This window comes from Macrobrachium rosenbergii, chromosome 8, assembly GCF_040412425.1.
Source record: "Macrobrachium rosenbergii isolate ZJJX-2024 chromosome 8, ASM4041242v1, whole genome shotgun sequence".
Taxonomy (NCBI): Eukaryota; Metazoa; Arthropoda; class Malacostraca; order Decapoda; family Palaemonidae; genus Macrobrachium; species Macrobrachium rosenbergii.
In genome coordinates this window covers 38876222-38893078 of record NC_089748.1, presented here as the reverse complement: position 1 = coordinate 38893078, position 16857 = coordinate 38876222, and the positions used below count along the sequence as shown (strand labels likewise).

The window sequence follows — 16857 nt, the reverse complement described above, 5'->3', positions numbered from 1 at the left end:
TTAAAATTCCTAGATGACTGAACTTCATCAAGTACAGTTATGAAAATCCTTCTTTAGAATGCCATAAAATTTTAGTTATTTTCCAGGAGGTCATTTAAATAATTTAAGAACGCTATATAAAAAAAATGATAGAATATCCTGTAAGTCTTTAAGTTATGATATGGATTCTGGAACGAACCCTCAATTGTACCATACTTTTTTCGTGCACTTCTCTTGTTCTAATAATGTAGACTTTAGGAATTTTTTTTTTTTTTTTTTTTTTAGGGTCTAAAGCCATTTCCCCAAAAACTTATTTTGGTAATGTAGTCTTCATGACCATTTCCTTTTTCTATATTTTCTTTTAGGTCTAGAGCTGTTTTCTCAAACAACCTTAGGCCCAGAAGATCCACTGGTTTGTCCAAGACAAACCTTTACAAGACGGCACCACAAGCACAGCAGAAGTACAATCCTTACCATCTGCCTTTGAATTTTTCTGGCTTTTCTGGATATTCAGTTCCTCTTCCAGACTTTTTTGAAGGATTACCTGATCCGAGCATTCAGACTGAAAATACCCCTGATAGTTCTGATGTACATCATGATAATATTTGTTCAACTTCCACAGAAGCAATGAAGTCGCCTTATATCGGTGTAGGTCATTTGCCAATTGGGGCTACCACTATTTTCCAAGACAGTGTGCAAGATTCAGTAGCCCCTCGCCACACTAAGACTTTACATACACATAACCCACGTGATGGCCTGCAACATCCTCCCACTTCATTTCAGAATGCAGTTGGTCAGCATTATTGTAATGTAGGTGAAGCGCTTGTTGGAGTGGAGACACATCCTGAACAGATAGAGATTTTAGTGACTGATTGTGGGAAAAGGACAACGACAAAGATTATGAAAAAAGTCCTTGCAAAGGAAGATGAATGTGTGGCCTCTCCAAAAGCTCTTTCAGAAGTACCTTCCCCAAACGCTCAGAGTTGTAGTGCACCAGATATTTCTGGAAAGTCCCTACCTAATAATTTTAGGTATTCAGATGATTCTGGTATTGAACCTCACCTCCACTCATACACTATCAGTCGTGAAGAATTTGAAGCAATGGAAAATGCTGAAACTGTAGTATCGACGTCACTTCAGGAATGTTCACCAGAGAAAGAGGTTCTTTGTCAAATATATCCAGCTGAAAAAATAGTAGGTCGGGATGCAAAGCACCATACATTTAATAGCTCTCCAAGAGAGAGAGTAAAAGATGCAGGAATTAAGGATCGGGTTAGAAGTAGTACATTATTACGATATAGTGACAGTACATATGAATCGTATGAAGATGGTGATACTTCATGTAACTCTGTGAATCCTGCTTCGTGCCAGAATGAGTTCAGTGATGCTTATAGCAATACTGAGAGGTTACACAATGAACTGAGTTATTTTCAGAATTATGCAAACAATAATACCAAACAGTTACTGGATATTCCCATCAATAAATCATCCAATAATGATTGCAGTCTTGCTGGACTTAATACTAATGCATCATCTGTACTTATGAACCCATTTACATTGCTTGCAGAAATAGAGGAGTGTGATGATGAAGGATTTCTTGTTGATGACTGTAGCAAAGGTAGTGCTGAATTTAGCACCTTAGATCGTGATGTGTTACATGACATTATGAAAAGTAAAATTTTGTGAGTGGCTTATCTTATAAACCTCTTTTGTTGGTTGCAAAGTTTATTTTGATTCTTCACTGTTAGTTTTCTTTGATCATACTATGTAGTTTGTTACTGAAAATTTTTGTACTCTGTTATTCTTTTGATTGTATCTTTAATATTTAGTTTTAAGATGTATTTTAGTCATATTTTCTCTGTATTCCCACTGATAAGGATTTTTTTAAAGTGGTGAATTTTTTTATTATTTTGCAGTTTTTGTATTTTATGTTAACAGTTATTCCACTGAAAAAATTATTTAATCTATAAAAATTGTATGTCTAAATCATTCAAGAAAATTTATTTATAAATTGATTTATTCTAAAATGGTTGCAAAGTTTATTTTAATTCTTCACTATTAGTTTGCTTTAATCATACTATGTAGTTTGTTACTGAAAATTTTTGTACTCTGTTATTCTTTTGATTGTATCTTTAATTTTTAGTTTTAAGATGTATTTTAGTCATATTTTCTCTGTATTCCCACTGATAAGGATTTTTTTAAAGTGGTGAATTTTTTATTATTTTACAGTTCTTGTATTTTATGTTAACAGTTAATTCCACTTAAAAAATTATTTATTCTATAAAAATTGTATGTCTAAATCATTCAAGAAAATTTTTTTATAAATTGATTTATTCAAAATGGTTGCAGTTTATTTTAATTCTTCACTATTAGTTTGCTTTAATCATACTATGTAGTTTATTACTAAAATTTTGTACTCTGTTATTCTTTTGATTGTATCTTTAATTTTTAGTTTTATGATGTATTTTTAGTCATATTTTCTCTGTATTCCCACTGATAAGGATTTTTTTAAAGTGAATTTTTTTATTATTTTACAGTTCTTGTATTTTATGTTAATAGTTAATTCCACTTAAAAAATTACTTAATCCATAAAAATTGTATGTCTAAATCATTCAAGAAAATTTATTTATGAATTGATTTATTCTAAAATGGTACATACATAAAGTATATATGTAAATTTTGAAAGAATGAGGCTAGTATGTCAAATAGTTACCTAGTTTTTTATATTCTACAGTGAACTTGAAAGTCCTTTTAATTTTTCTCATATACTTAATGATTGTTTTCTAATTACTCTGGTTGAAGTGAAAGAGACTTTTAATTATGTTTCATGTGGATGAGTTGTTCTTTGAAGGATAAAATTTTATGATTTATTGAAGCTAAAATTTGATGATTTATTGAGGCAGAAGTTGCTATTTTTCCCAAAAAACTAGATTGCCAGACATATTTTCAGTGTTTATTAATTTAGAGGTTAAAAACTATGAAGTTATGGAAATGTGGATATGCACCATTACTGCATTGATTATTTGATGTTATCTCATGTTTAAGTGTTTTTTCTTCTAATAACTAGTGTTCTTCCAATTTCTTTATTTAGAATTATTAATGTAAAAACTTGTGCACAGTTTACTCCAGAATTACATTTATTGCGTTTTGTGGCACTGTAATAATAATGTTTAATCTAAAGAGTTGAGTGTTTTATTTTTTGATTGAGGTTGTTTCTTAAGAAATTGGTACTTAGTACTCCCCAAGTAGTTTGGTGAACTTTGTTAGTCATTTTCACCTGATTCCGACCCCTTGACGAGTTGGGGGCTTAGGGATCCACTGCAGGAGTGTGTACTCCTTTACGCCTACTCTCTCTGCTGTGGATTCAACTGAACAGTCAGAACTGTCAATCCCTTACTCCTCCTCCTCCTCCTATAAATTTTACCCTAGCCCTCTTCCTCTTTCGTTGACGACCCTGGCGTGTCCTTCTTCCTCTTTCGTTGACGACCTCGGCGTGGTATTGGATTACGGAATTCACTGCTCTTTTAACTTGGAGGGTGGAGTTAGATGGCATTCCACCCCACTCATAAAACTACTGTAGAGTACCCGACACAGTTGAGCGAGGGGATATTTTGATGTCAAGCCATGGCCCCAGTGCTGGGTCCGATCTCGACGGACTGACGACCCTTGAGGCACTGTGGGTGTGGTGTTTATACAGTTGAGGATCTCAGGACAGTTACCACTGTAGGTAACAGTATTGCTCCTCCCCCAGTTGGTCCTCCCTGGTGAGAGGACCTCATACTGAACGAAATTTATATTTTTTGTCGTATGGAAAACGCATCAAACCTCCTTACGATTTCTGGCATGGATATGGACTGTTCTAAAGAGAGCCCAAATTACAAAAGTCAAAGTGGTATTAAAATGTTAATACCATTTACTAAACTCAAAAAGCCTAAGTAACGTCATACCCACTATTGACTCACTTCGACTCCTCTTTTGGGAGTGGAAGTTGGTCAAGGTCTCTAACTATGGAAACTGAAAAATATTTCATCTTTAAAGTTAGAAAATTATTTATTAAATAGGCATCCAACAGCAGAAATGTCGTTCAGACAAATAAAAGAGAAGACTTGGCTTATAGAAGCCATAAAAAAAGTCAGTCCGAAGACTATTTGTCTTTAAAAAATATAGACATTATTAAATTAAAAGTGAAAAAACATGATACTATGAACAGCATTCAGGGTACCATTGTACTTCCTGAAAACAACAACGAACCAATCGAAAAGAAAATGCTATTAGACTTTCTCGAAAAGAGATACCCAAAGGTCCAGGGTTGTGAGGTATATGTTGTACCAAGTAAAAAAAAAAGTGATAAACAAATATTAAAAACAGCAAACATAAAATTTGAGGGTGAAGATATACCTCAAAAAATGAAAATTTTAGGCCAAAACAGAAAGTTAAGACCCCATGTCCCAAAGCCACTACAGTGCTAAATTGCAGCAAGTATGGGCAAACAAAGAAAAATTGTCGAAATGGACCGGTATGCGCTATTTGTGGATCTGCCGAACATACCACACAGTGGAAGCGCAGTGAACCAAAGTGTAAACTGCGGGCAGAATCATCATGCAAGATCCAAAGAATGCCTGTGTTATATATACAATACGGAATTGAAAGTGTTACAAGAAAGAACAAGAATATCTATAAAAGAGGGTAAATTAGAATTAAAAGTGAGAGGGATTTAAGATGCAGCTAAGAAACTTAAATACTCTTTAATAACAAGAACCAATAATGAAACAAAAACACAGATAAAAGTAATGGAACACAGAAAAATAAATCTCAAGAAGAAATTAATGTTTTACAGAAAAAACTAGAATGATAAAGAATAAAGAAACAAGTACAAATGATTTGGATAAAATTTTATCATATTAAGAAATATTAATGCAAATGCAAATAGGAGGACAAGAAGCTACTGCTACATAAATAGTAGAGGAAAGTTGTGATGAACTGGAAATTAAAGACAAAAAGAGGCCTTTGGGGAGAACACAACCCAAAACGAGAAACCAAACATTATTAGAGAAACGGCGGTTAACCGAAGACAAAGGATATGAAGAAAGAACAAAGAAAAACAAGCTAAGAATATACCTTTATCTCCTCAAATAATTGTTAAACCTATGGAAGCAGATATCCAAAACATCGAAGAAGTGGAAGAGAACCATACCATAGATGACGATGATTATGTCAAGGGAGAAGAGATGACTTCATCACCAATAATTGGTACAAGACGAAATGAAACAGGAAATGTAGTTGGAATCACACTGAATGTAATGATTGTTCCCTCAAATTGTGCAATAATAACAAAAACATAACAAAAGATGGTTTAACAAACATTATAAGAAATTCTATGAAATATAGAGAAAAGGAAACCACTGACTTGGGCACCCATGAAAAAGGCTGCATGTGCATTGCACAATTGATCTTTATGTATAAAAATGGATATATGTAAGTGTGTGTTTGTTTATATTCCAGGATAACTCTGAAACTCATTGAGCAATTTCATCCAAATTTGGTACAGACATGACTCAATATCTAGAAAAGAATACTCTGGGGTTAAGACATCACTAACACAAAAGGGGGTGGGGGTGGAAAGGGCTTCCCTGCAACGGGCTAGTTCTGCCCATAGACTTAGTTAACTAAATAAACTCTACGGGTTTATCATACCTCATTTGGGTATACACACGACTTACTATCTGGAAAAGAATACTGTGGGGCGTAAGACATCATTAGCATCATAGGGGTGGGGTGGGAAGGGGGTGATGTAAGAAAGATTGAAAACTACATACATTAGTGTCTGATCTGTAATTTTCAAGATCGCTGAGATGAGTAGTGATACTCTTGATTTTCAGAGCTGAATGGCCATAGTTGCCCCAGTGCTTGGCAAGTATGCCTAAAATTTGTAAATCAATCAATCAATCAACCCCAATGCCCTTAAGTCCAGGTTCAGCCCTGATAGGAAGGGGGAGTAAGAAAGGGTGAAAAACAAAATGTCAAAAATGACAGATATTAGTGTCTAATCCATAGTTTTCGAGGTCGCTGAGATAAATGGTGACAATCCCAAAGCCATTTAAGTCTAAGTTCAGCCCAGTAGGAATGGGGATGAGAAGGGTGAAATATAAAATGTCAAAAATGCTGGGCAATGTAATTGAAGCAACTTTCTTAACAGGAAAGAGAGAGAACAGTGGGTGTTAGGGAGAAGAAAGAGGGAAAGATTGAGAGAGAGCTGGAGAAAAAAACAGAGGAAGTGTGAGAGAGAGAGTAGAGGGCATGTTAGGAGGAGAAAGAGTGAGGGAGAGTTGGAGAGAGAGAGAGAGGGGGTGTTAGGAAGGAGAAAGAGAGAGAGGTTATTGGTTATCATTCAGAGTTTTCCTGGGCAGCACCGTGTTTGTCAGCTAGTATATTATAAAAAAAAAAAAAAAACAGATAAATGTCGTGAGTAAATTATAAGAAAAAACACAAGTTGATAATGCAAAAAAAAAAAAAGAAAGCAAAACTCGACCGCTATAACATGATATTTTCAATAGTTATATTATACAATGGAATGTCAGTGGTGAACTGACCAGTTTACATCTAGGAGAAACACAATTACTAAAAGAATATGAACCGATGATGTTATGTTTACAACATGTCCCCTTGAGTAGGATGCCTTGACAAAGTGAGGAGCTAAGGGACCCTGGCCTTTGGGCCCGTGTCCTGACCAATCATCCCACAAAGTCTTTGGTTGAAATGGCGTGGACATTTCCACTTTTGCAGAATTTTACTGCTTAAGTGAATCTGAGAAGGGATCGCATTTGGGAAGGAGTTCGCATTTGAAGCTAATTGTGGGAGTTGTGGTGGTTGAGTCACCACCCGATATGGTTTGGACCTAAGAGATAGTGATAGGATTTTCCCATTGCTATATTGAGGGCTGATTTTTGGAGGTGGGACTCCTAGCTTTTGTCTGGAAGCCTGCCAATACATTTGGAGTGGGGAGCCGGTCCCCATTAGTGGGGGCAGAACTCCCAGCAGGAGGACTGGCTTATACCTGGGCCACTGCAAGCGTATTGGCGCTATCCCAAAAGGGTAGGGTATGGGGTAGGCTATTGGGAGTCAACTCACACTTGTGCCAATACCTGACTGATCCACAGTACTTTCTTGATATAACGAAGCAGTTTTGGGTGGGTGGGTGAGCTAGTTTGTGTGTGGTGGTCTGGTGTGTGCATGCTTGGCATCTTGGGGTCTCTCTGCATGCTTTGACGATGTGTTGGGGTGGGGAGGCTAGGCAGTCGAAGCTGACTGGTTTTCCCTTTCTGATGTGCTGCTGGGGTTGTGCGGGGTCTCTTGGGTGTCAGGTGTGCACTTTTTGGACTTCTGCATGTGGACTGGCTTGCCTAAAATTTATGGATTTGGCAGCTAGTTTTCCCTTCCCTTGATCCTATGACTCACCAGCACTGGCAACGGCTTCTGGCATGGAAAAGGATATTGGTATTAACTTACAGATTCCACCTCAGAAAGAAGAAACTAAGGTTGATGCAGCCTCTCCACAAGGAACTCCACAAAAGAAAGATTCTAAGAGTGATGAAAGTCACCACAGAAAATTGATAGTTCTGCGTGCATATGAAACACCCCTTGAATGCCATTATGAGTCTATTTTTGTATCATTTGAACAATATGGGAAAATTTTAGAGATATGTATGAACTACAATGAAGCTGATGAGAAATGGGGGCTTGGATCTCTCTTGAGAAACACGAAGATGCCTTTAGTGCCACATGTAACATGAAAGTATTGTAATTCATAATTGTCATATAAAGGGAGCACTTTGTGACAAATTCCCTAGAAATTTAGATGTTTATTGCCCAGCTGACTGGAATGAAAATGAATCTCCAACTCCTGAAAATAATCTGCAGAGAGGACCTAAACTCTCCCAATGGCATATAGCAACTGCACAAGGGGAGAATTATAATTGTTTTAAATTCAGTAAATGTTTGCAAAAGAAAGTAGGCACTATGACATTTCTAGATTTGGTAAAAAATCTGTTCTTATTCGTTGAGATCCAAGACACAATCACTTATGCTTTGCAGTTTAAAAGTAGATGACAGTGAAATGTTCTTCTTCTCAGCTTGATCCCATTTTTATATGGGGTCGCCGTTTTGGATGAGCCGTTTCCATCTATTTCTATCCTGCGCTTCTGCCTCATCAATTCCCTTCTCACGCAGGTCTCGCCTCACACAGTCCTTCCATCTCTTTCTTGGTCTCCCTCTTCTTCTTCTTCCCTGGACCTCCATCCCCATAGTATGTCTACCAGTGTGGTCCTCATCTCTCCTCAACAGGTGTCCATACAATCTCAGTCCCCCATCCTGCACTTTCTTTGATATTTCCACCACCTTGGTCGACCCCTTAATGTAATCATTTCGGATCCTATCGTCTCTCATCACCCCAGCCATCCACCTAAGCATTCTCATTTCTGCCACATCCATCTTCTTCTCCTCTGTCCTTCTCAAGCTTGCTGTTTCTGTGCCATACATCATTGCTGTTCTTACCACTGTCTTATGAAATTTTCCTTTTAACCTCAGCGGTACTCTTTTGTCATGAAGTCCAGAAGCTGCTCTCCAGTTGTTCCAGCCTGCCTGTACCTGATGTTTTACTTCTTCTTCCATACTTCCTCCGGCATTAACAAAGGATCCCAAATACTTAAAATTATCAACTGTCTTTATTGGTTCTCCCCCAAGCTGAATACTTTCCCTGTCACCCCCCACATTGGTGGTACACATATTCTGTCTTAGATCTACTTATTCTCATTCCTCTGTCCTCCAGTACTTGTCTCCATCTTTCCAATTTCATTTCCAGATCTTCCCTGCTCTCTGGGCACAGGACAATATCATCCACATACAATATGTTCCACGGTACTGCCTCCCTTACTTCCTCTATGACAACATCCATCACTATGTTAAAGATGAATGGGCTAAGAGCCGACCCCTGGTGTAATCCTACTCTCACCTCAAAACCCTCCGTCTCCCCAACACTGCTCCTTACTCTGGTAAATACATTCCGGTACATCTGATCAATCCCACTTACTTCTCTGGCTACACCCTCTCCCTCAGGCTCCTCCATACCTCTTGTCTCGGGACCCGGTCATAAGCCTTTTCAAGGTCAATGAATACCATATGTAGGTCCTTTTGTTTTTCCCCTGATTTCTCCATTAGTTGTCTCAGACAAAATATACCATCTGTTGTTCCCCTTCCCTTCATAAATCCCATCTGCTCTTTACCTATTTCTACTTCTTCTCTTAGTCTGTCATCTATCACCCTTTCCAGTATCTTCAAAGTGTGGGACATTAGTTTAATACCCTATAATTACCACACTCTTGGACATCTCCTTTCCTTGGAAGATTGGGATCAGTATATATACTCCCATGCCACTCACTCATTTGGTATCTTTTCCTGCTCAAGGATCTTTATCATAAGATCGTAAAGTATATCCACTCCTTCATCCCCTAATGCCTTCCATGCTTCCGCAGGTATCATGATTGGTCCAGTTGCCTTCCCATTCTTCATCTTCTTCAGTGCATCCAGCACCTCTTGCTTAGAAAACCTCATCACCATGCCAATGTTCACCTGCCCATCCCCTCTTATTAGTCTGTTCTTTTCTTCATTTAACTGCTGTTCGAAATATTCTTTCCATCTCTTCACAATGTCTTCCTCCTTTCTAAGTACTACCCCATCTTGATCTTTTATTTGTTTGATATGTGTAATATCTTTGGTGCTCTTATTCTAGCCTTTGACAGCTTGATCATCTTATTTAATCCTTCCTTCGTCCCCAGCTCATTATACACATCATCATACGACTTGCTGTAGCTTGGGCTACCACCTTTTTCACCACCTTGTTTTTCTCTCTAAACCAGTCTCTGTCTTCTTCCACTGACTGTGACTCCTCCCATCTCTTCTTTGCCTCCTTCTTATCTTTTATACTTTCCCAATGTCTTCCTCCCACCACCAACTCTCCCTTTCCTCCCATACGATCCCAGATGTCTCTCCCAGCACCCCCTTTCCATGTCTTCTCATTACTGCTGCATTTCGTGCCCACCATTCTTGAACATCTTCAATTCCTGTATCAATATCCTCCAAAACCCTCCTCTTAAACTCTCTCTTCTTATCCTCCTCCCTCACTAATTTGTACCATTTAATTTTCCTTATCCCTTTAGCTTTGGTTTTTCCTTCCCTTTTTAGCTTCAAATCCATGCATGCTTAGCAGTCTGTGTTGGGGGCTACATGGTCGCCTGGGATAACTTTTGCAGTTCTTGACCTCCCCCAGCTTTATCCTTTTATGTAGGCAGTAGTCTATCTGGGAGCATCTTGTCCCTCTCCTACATGTTATTAGGTGTTCCCTTTTCTTCTTAAAGAATGTGTTTACTATTGCCATGTCGAGTGCCACAGCAAAGTCCACTACACTCTCTCCTTCTGGGTTTCTCTCCCAAATTCCATGGCCCCCATGCACCTGACCAATCGCCTCATTTTCACATCCGACATGGCCATTCAAATCTGCCCCCACTATCACCCTCTCATGTTCTTCAGCTTCTTGCATTACTCCATCCATGTCTCTCCAGAAATTTCCCTTCTCTTCTTCTGTGCAACCAACTTGTGGTGTGTATGCACTTATAATATTCGGAATCTCTCCTCCAAAACACATCTTCAATTTGATGATACGGTCATTCTTTCTTTGCACTTCTATCACTGTATTCTTCAGTTCACCAGACAGTACTATGCCAACTCCATTTCTGCCTTGTTTATTTGCTCCACTATAGTACAGCTTATATCCATCACCCAATTCTTTAGCTTTATTTCCTTTCCATCGCGTTTCTTGCACACACAAAACATCTACTTTCTTTTTCCTCATCAAGTCAGCCAATTCTCTACCTCTCCCAGTCATGGACCCAACATTAAGCTGACATACTCTAAATCCAATGTGAGCTCACTTCTTTAGCTGCACCCGCTCCTGATGCAGTAGCCCTCGCCTGATCGCAGAGTTAGGGTGATGTCTCTGTGCGTCGTTTACGGAGTGCGCCCTAGCATTACCTCTTTCCGCATTTCGGCTCATTCCAGGTTTTGGCACAGATTTTTACGGCCGGATGTCCTTCCTGACACCAACCCTCCCTATTTATCCAGGCTTGGGACCTGCACCCATAAGGGTGACTAGGTTGGATGACAGTGAAATGTTAGTATATATCAAACCCCATGTTAATTTTAGTTATGGAAGAGGGTTAATCTTCAAAAGGGATTTATATGACTTCAAAGAAGAGGAGAGATTAGATATGTGTCCACAAGTTTGGCAGGTACATAAAATTCCAAAAACTGCGATGACATTTATCACTTTTGAGGATCACATGAAAAGGTGTCGGTACGCACATACAAAAAAAAAAAAACCATTACAGTGCTTCAATTTTTTCTGATATGGTCATCCTTCTCGAGTCTGTAAAAATGACAGGTTCTGTGACAACTGTTCTGCACCAGCACATGGCGAATGCACATTAGGCCCTCAGTGCATTAATTGTAATCTGGGTCATAAGTCCAGTGATAGAAAATGCCCACATTTTCAAATGGAAACTGCTGCTCTACTAATCAGATGCAGGGCATATACGTGTGGGTTATGCTAGAAGACAGAATTCTAGGTAAGGGTAAGAATTATGCTAAGGCCTTGAACCAGATATTAGCAAGCAAGATAAACAAAATATGCCAGGTAGGCCAATGAATGCAAACATATTCTTCAGATATAAATGCTAAGCCTCCAATTCAGATAGCAGTGAGCCCAATTTTGGATATTACTCCCTGTCCCTCTGCACCTCCTTCTCCTAAGATGAGCCCCCCCTCAATGTGGGACCACCTTGACATGGTGAGGGGGCTCTTGAACCCCAGGAATTTGTTCCCGGGTTCTGAGTCCAATATACCATTATAAATTTCTTTGGGTTAATTTTTTGGGGGAATTTTCCACTCCTGCTAAAATTTATTGGACCTGATAAATAGGAAACGATATCATAGCTGGGATTGGGTTTATATCCAAAGCTAAATAGTGAGAACTGTGGTAGGACCATCAACTGCCCGATAATGTTGGAACTGAGAGTTATCACATTGATAGCTCAAAGGCAGAACTATTCCTTAGGGCTGCACCACGGATTCCAGGGGGCCTGGTTCTGGGGATAGGACTCTCGGCATTCTACCCAGTTTGCCCATAAGATGATTAGGGTGGGGATGATTGTATTCTTGTAATACTCTCCTACCTAGCAAGCAGGTTTGGCTTACACTTGGGCTACTCTAATCATGTTGTACCATCCCCTGTGGGGTAGGGTAGGGGCAGACATTTGGGAGTCGGCTCTCACTTGTGCTATTTGTGGAAGAATAAACCCCATGAAAGGCTAATGATATCTTTTTAAAGTTTTCAGGTTTTTTATTTTTTTTTCCCTTTCTATTCGATCTTTCTGAATAGTAAGAATGAAGAATTGAGTACCCTGGGCCCTCTGATGATACTGTTTTGACACAGATGATGACCTCTGCACCCACCTTGGAGATTGAAAGATCTCCAAATATTGATGACCCATTCGAGAAAAAGGATATACATGTAAAAAAAGGACCTGGCATTGTTACAATGGAACCATACTCCTTTGAGCCAGATGTTCTGTGCTTGTGTCCCTATCAAAAAAACTTTTCAACCATGGGCAGTTTAGAGCCTAAAAGAATAAATAAAAGAAAATATACACCTGACTCAACCCTGGTTCACTTTGATTCCCTTTTTGGAGAATCAAGCTTGTCAAGGTTTTTTAATTTATAAGCCGACCAAGAAATATCTCTATTAAAATTGAAAAATTACTTGTTGAACCAATGCCCATCACAAGAGATGAGCATAAGACAAATTAAAAGAAGGGAGTGGTTGGTTGAAACAACAACCAGAATCCAATCAGAAAATTATCGAAACATTAAAAACATCCATCCACGACCTCATCTAATCAACCTGGTTGCTGGCAACCTAACGATATGCTTGTGTTACCTTTATACACATCTTCAATATTCTTTCATTTATTTGACTGACTCTCGTCACATTCGCTATTTCCAATTAGAAGGAACCTGCTCCTTTCTAACTGACATATTCACGGTTGGTTGGTCCATGTCCGGCTTGGTATGAAAATGTCAGTGATTTCACCAAGCTATTCAGAGGAGATTGGTGCTCCCAATAGTTTGTGTATTACCTGATGCTTAGGGCCTTCAGCAACCATAGAAAATAGAAGTTTTATCATTGTCACTCTGCATAGGAATGCGATCTGCTTCATGGACTGTTCAGTTTTTCATCATGTAGGCCTAGTTGATTGGCATGAGTCTAATCAACTGATATTTAGAATGTTTACTTACCTCTGCTCTGTCGTTAAATTAACGTGTTAGGTTGCTTTGGCTGTGTCCTTGACTGGTGTAATCACCTCCACTTTGTTCACTTTGTTTGGTTTTATGTAGAGCCCTCCACAGGGCCCTTGAACCTTTTCAAAATGAAGTGCTTCTTATATTTTGTAATTGTCCTTCATTGTTCTCTCGTCAGTTTCGTAGCTCCTGCAGAATAGGAGAGTCTTTAGTTCCTTTTTAAATTTGCTTTCTTCATCTATGCTCTTCACTTCTGGAGGTATTTTGTTGTATAGTCTCCGTGCACAGTGTACAAATGCTCTCTCTCTCTCTCTCTCTCTCTCTCTCTCTCTCTCTCTCTCTCTCTCTCTCTCTCTCTCTCTCTCTCTCTCTCTCCTGACTTACAATTTGTTCTAGGTTCAAATAGCCTGTGTGCTTCACTTGCATGTCTGATTACAATATTCATTTCTGGTCTAAAGAAGCTTAGGTGGTTTCTCAGATATGTTGGTTCATCAGATTTTAATGCTCGGAAGACTGTAAGTAGTATTTTATATTCCATTCTAGCTTTTACTGGGAGCCAATGTTGCTCAATTAGTGCTGGGGTTATTCTGTCACGGGAACGTTGTCCTTTTATTAACCCGGGCGCTCTGTTTTGTACTCCTTGCAATTTTCTTGGTAGGTAGTTAGGGAGACCGTAGTATATAACGTTGCAGTAGTCAAGCCTCGAAAGTATTTGGGTGCAAATTGCTGTTATCAGAGTATCTTCGTTTAGGTTTTTCTAATAAATGCCAAGGTTCTCATATGACAGTTACAGATTTTTGTAATATGCAGTATATGGTTCTTCATCGACAATTTATTATCAATAAATGCTCCTAATTCCTCACTGCTGCTACAATATTTATTGTTGACGAACCAGTAGTTATTTCGTCTTATTATTACACGTTTTGTTTATCTCATATCGGGCTGAACGGATTCTCTTTTAACTAATGTTCTTATATATATTCGAATATCTTTCGATTTTATATCCGTTTTCCTTCGAAATATGACCGAAATACGTCTTGAATTATCGAAATGTCAAATATTTCTATTTACGTTCTCTCTCTTTACTCTCTCTCTCTCTCTCTCTCTCTCTCTCTCTCTCTCTCTCTCTCTCACTCTCATACTGCAGACACGTACGTACGTATCCGCATTTGTAATATGACTAAATTCTGTGCAACTCGAAGAAACTTTACTTTGATATAAACAAATTCTTAAAAATTTCAGTGAAAACGAAGACGTGAAATTCGTAGTTCTTCATTTAGGCAAAAGAGTCGGGAATTTCAGATGGAAAAAGAAGCGCAAAAGGAGAATTATATACGCGTTTCCGTCACATCGGCCTAAGCTCTGAACCCTTTCGTTATCAGGAGAATTCTATGCGCGTTTCCTTACACTACTCTGACTCTACAGTAAAAGCCTTCGTTATTTAAGTGGAAGCGTTATTTTTCCGCACATTTGTTCTGTGTCCATTTTGTTATAGTTCATTTGAACAGCTATTTATTCTGTAAAGACGAAATGATAGTAAGGGAATCTGATGCTTGAGAGGTGTTGAAAACTTTCGGACGAACTGTTTCTTAAAAGTCAAGTCGTTCGAGTCTTAGATATATATATTGTTATTATGATTATTAGTGGGAGCTATGTTAGGTGTTTCTACGTGAAGCCATTCCCCTTCAAGCACAGTAACTCTTCTCATTATGTTAGTAAATTTTATTCTGGTGATCCTCGCTTGTTTTAGTTAATAATACTGAATAACGCGAAGTACAACCACCTTCCTAAAGAGATTTGGATAAAATCAGACCCCTTTCTTGCGTGTAAATGTTGGTATAGTGTGTTAAAAATACTCTTCAGAATCCTTTATCTTTTGTGTATGACTGTAGTTTAAAGGTTGTAAGTGTGATTTTACCAATATAGCCTACCAAGAATCCCATGCAACAAAAGGGTCTGGTTTTTCGTCTTCTTGAAAATTCTCGCGATTATTTTCGAAAGACGACTGTAACTCGATCATTCAAACAAAGCGAAAATCAAAATTAATGAATAATGCGCAGAAAATGACGAAAAAATAACAAATATATGTACACGCTTTTATAAAATATAGTAAAAAAATGGACTAAACGATTAAAAAATAAAATGAAATTAGAAAAGAAAATCCCCAACTGGAAACTTTTTCCATCTTTTACAATTCGTCAGTCACTTCTAAGACACCGTTCTTCCAAGTGGCTTCTTTTGACGTTTTTTCCTCATTTAATATTGAAGACCGATTCCGTTTTCCCCGAGGTAGGTCATGATTACGGTAACTGAGTCATAATTACGGTTATTTGTGGTTAGGCGTTGTCAAAAAGCGAGAATAGAACAAAAGTAACCTTGTTTTATGGCAGTCTCTGCCAAAGACACCGGGTAAGGTCGGTGAAATTTTGGAGAATCTTTTGACGTTTGGGTAAATAAAATGGCTACAATAGACCCCTCTATGTCATTTCGAAATGAGGATTGTCTAATTACCCGTAATTAGGTCATTTATGGCGTTTATTGAGGCTAGCCTAACTTTCATGGCAATATGGAGCCGGCTCCTAATCTCTCTATGGCTGCCAATTTCATTAGTTATTTTTCGGAAGACTGGGGCCACCTCCCACGTTATAATTTATATATATTTTCTTGGGTAAAACACATCAAAACAAAAATTTTCTTCTTAATACATAACCTTCGCAAATGCTTAATAACAGAGAAAATTAATCAGATTACGACTTATAAGGTAAGACAATACCAGCCCCCCTCCATAGCTAATACGGCAAAATTGTAACCAGTCATCACCCCTATATATGAAAGGTTATGTTAGCTTTGTATGTTTGGGTTCTTCAAGTGCCCTATCATTTCCTAGCCATTTTTGCTTGAAAACCCAAGTGGTTTTTCGTGCAAAAATGGCTGCTGACTGTAGTCTTCCGAAACATTACTGTTTCATTTTGCATTTTCTTAGTTCCTCCCATGAATTTATGTAAAATATTTGCTATGCTAATAATAAATATTCACGGGAAGGAGTAAGGCTGTGTGCTAAACACAAAGGTGGTTGTATGGAATCTGCATGCTAAATTTACATTAACCTGGTAGAGTTATTTTAATGAAAACTATTTACAGGTCCATAACTGCACTGCCGATATGGGCATATAGCCTCTATTCCCTGTTAGATTCTGGATGGAGGGGGGAACTCGAGTCAGAGAGATGGAGGAAAACATTTTGAATATTGCAGCTTAGCCACCAGACATATTTAAACCAGCTTCTTTTTCTAGGTTTTGGTACTACTTTTACTGTAGACAGCAGCAGAGAAGACTTTTTTTATGTTGATTGTTCATCTGCCTCTGGGAGAAATGGAAATATTAATGTAAAAAGTTTAAAAGAAACTGAGAAATGTCAAAATGAAAGTTTGACCTATACCTAGCATGCTGTTAGCCCAGCGTTCGACTCTCC

At 38.2% G+C, this 16857-nt stretch overlaps 1 protein-coding gene and 1 pseudogene across 1 annotated transcript; both read right to left on the bottom strand.

The window, feature by feature from the left end:
- Positions 1 to 7941: 7941 nt before the first annotated feature.
- On the bottom strand, positions 7942 to 11606 carry LOC136841242 (uncharacterized; annotated as a pseudogene).
- Positions 10187 to 10915, bottom strand: LOC136841114 (craniofacial development protein 2-like). Its single transcript, XM_067108161.1, has one exon. The coding sequence runs from the start codon at positions 10913 to 10915 to the stop codon at positions 10187 to 10189; it is 729 nt and encodes a 242-aa protein (XP_066964262.1).
- Positions 11607 to 16857: the final 5251 nt, after the last annotated feature.

Coding starts and splice junctions, on each gene's coding strand:
- LOC136841114 (XM_067108161.1), bottom strand. CDS start 10,915: ATGACTGGGAGAGGTAGAGAATTGGCTGACTTGATGAGGAAAAAGAAA.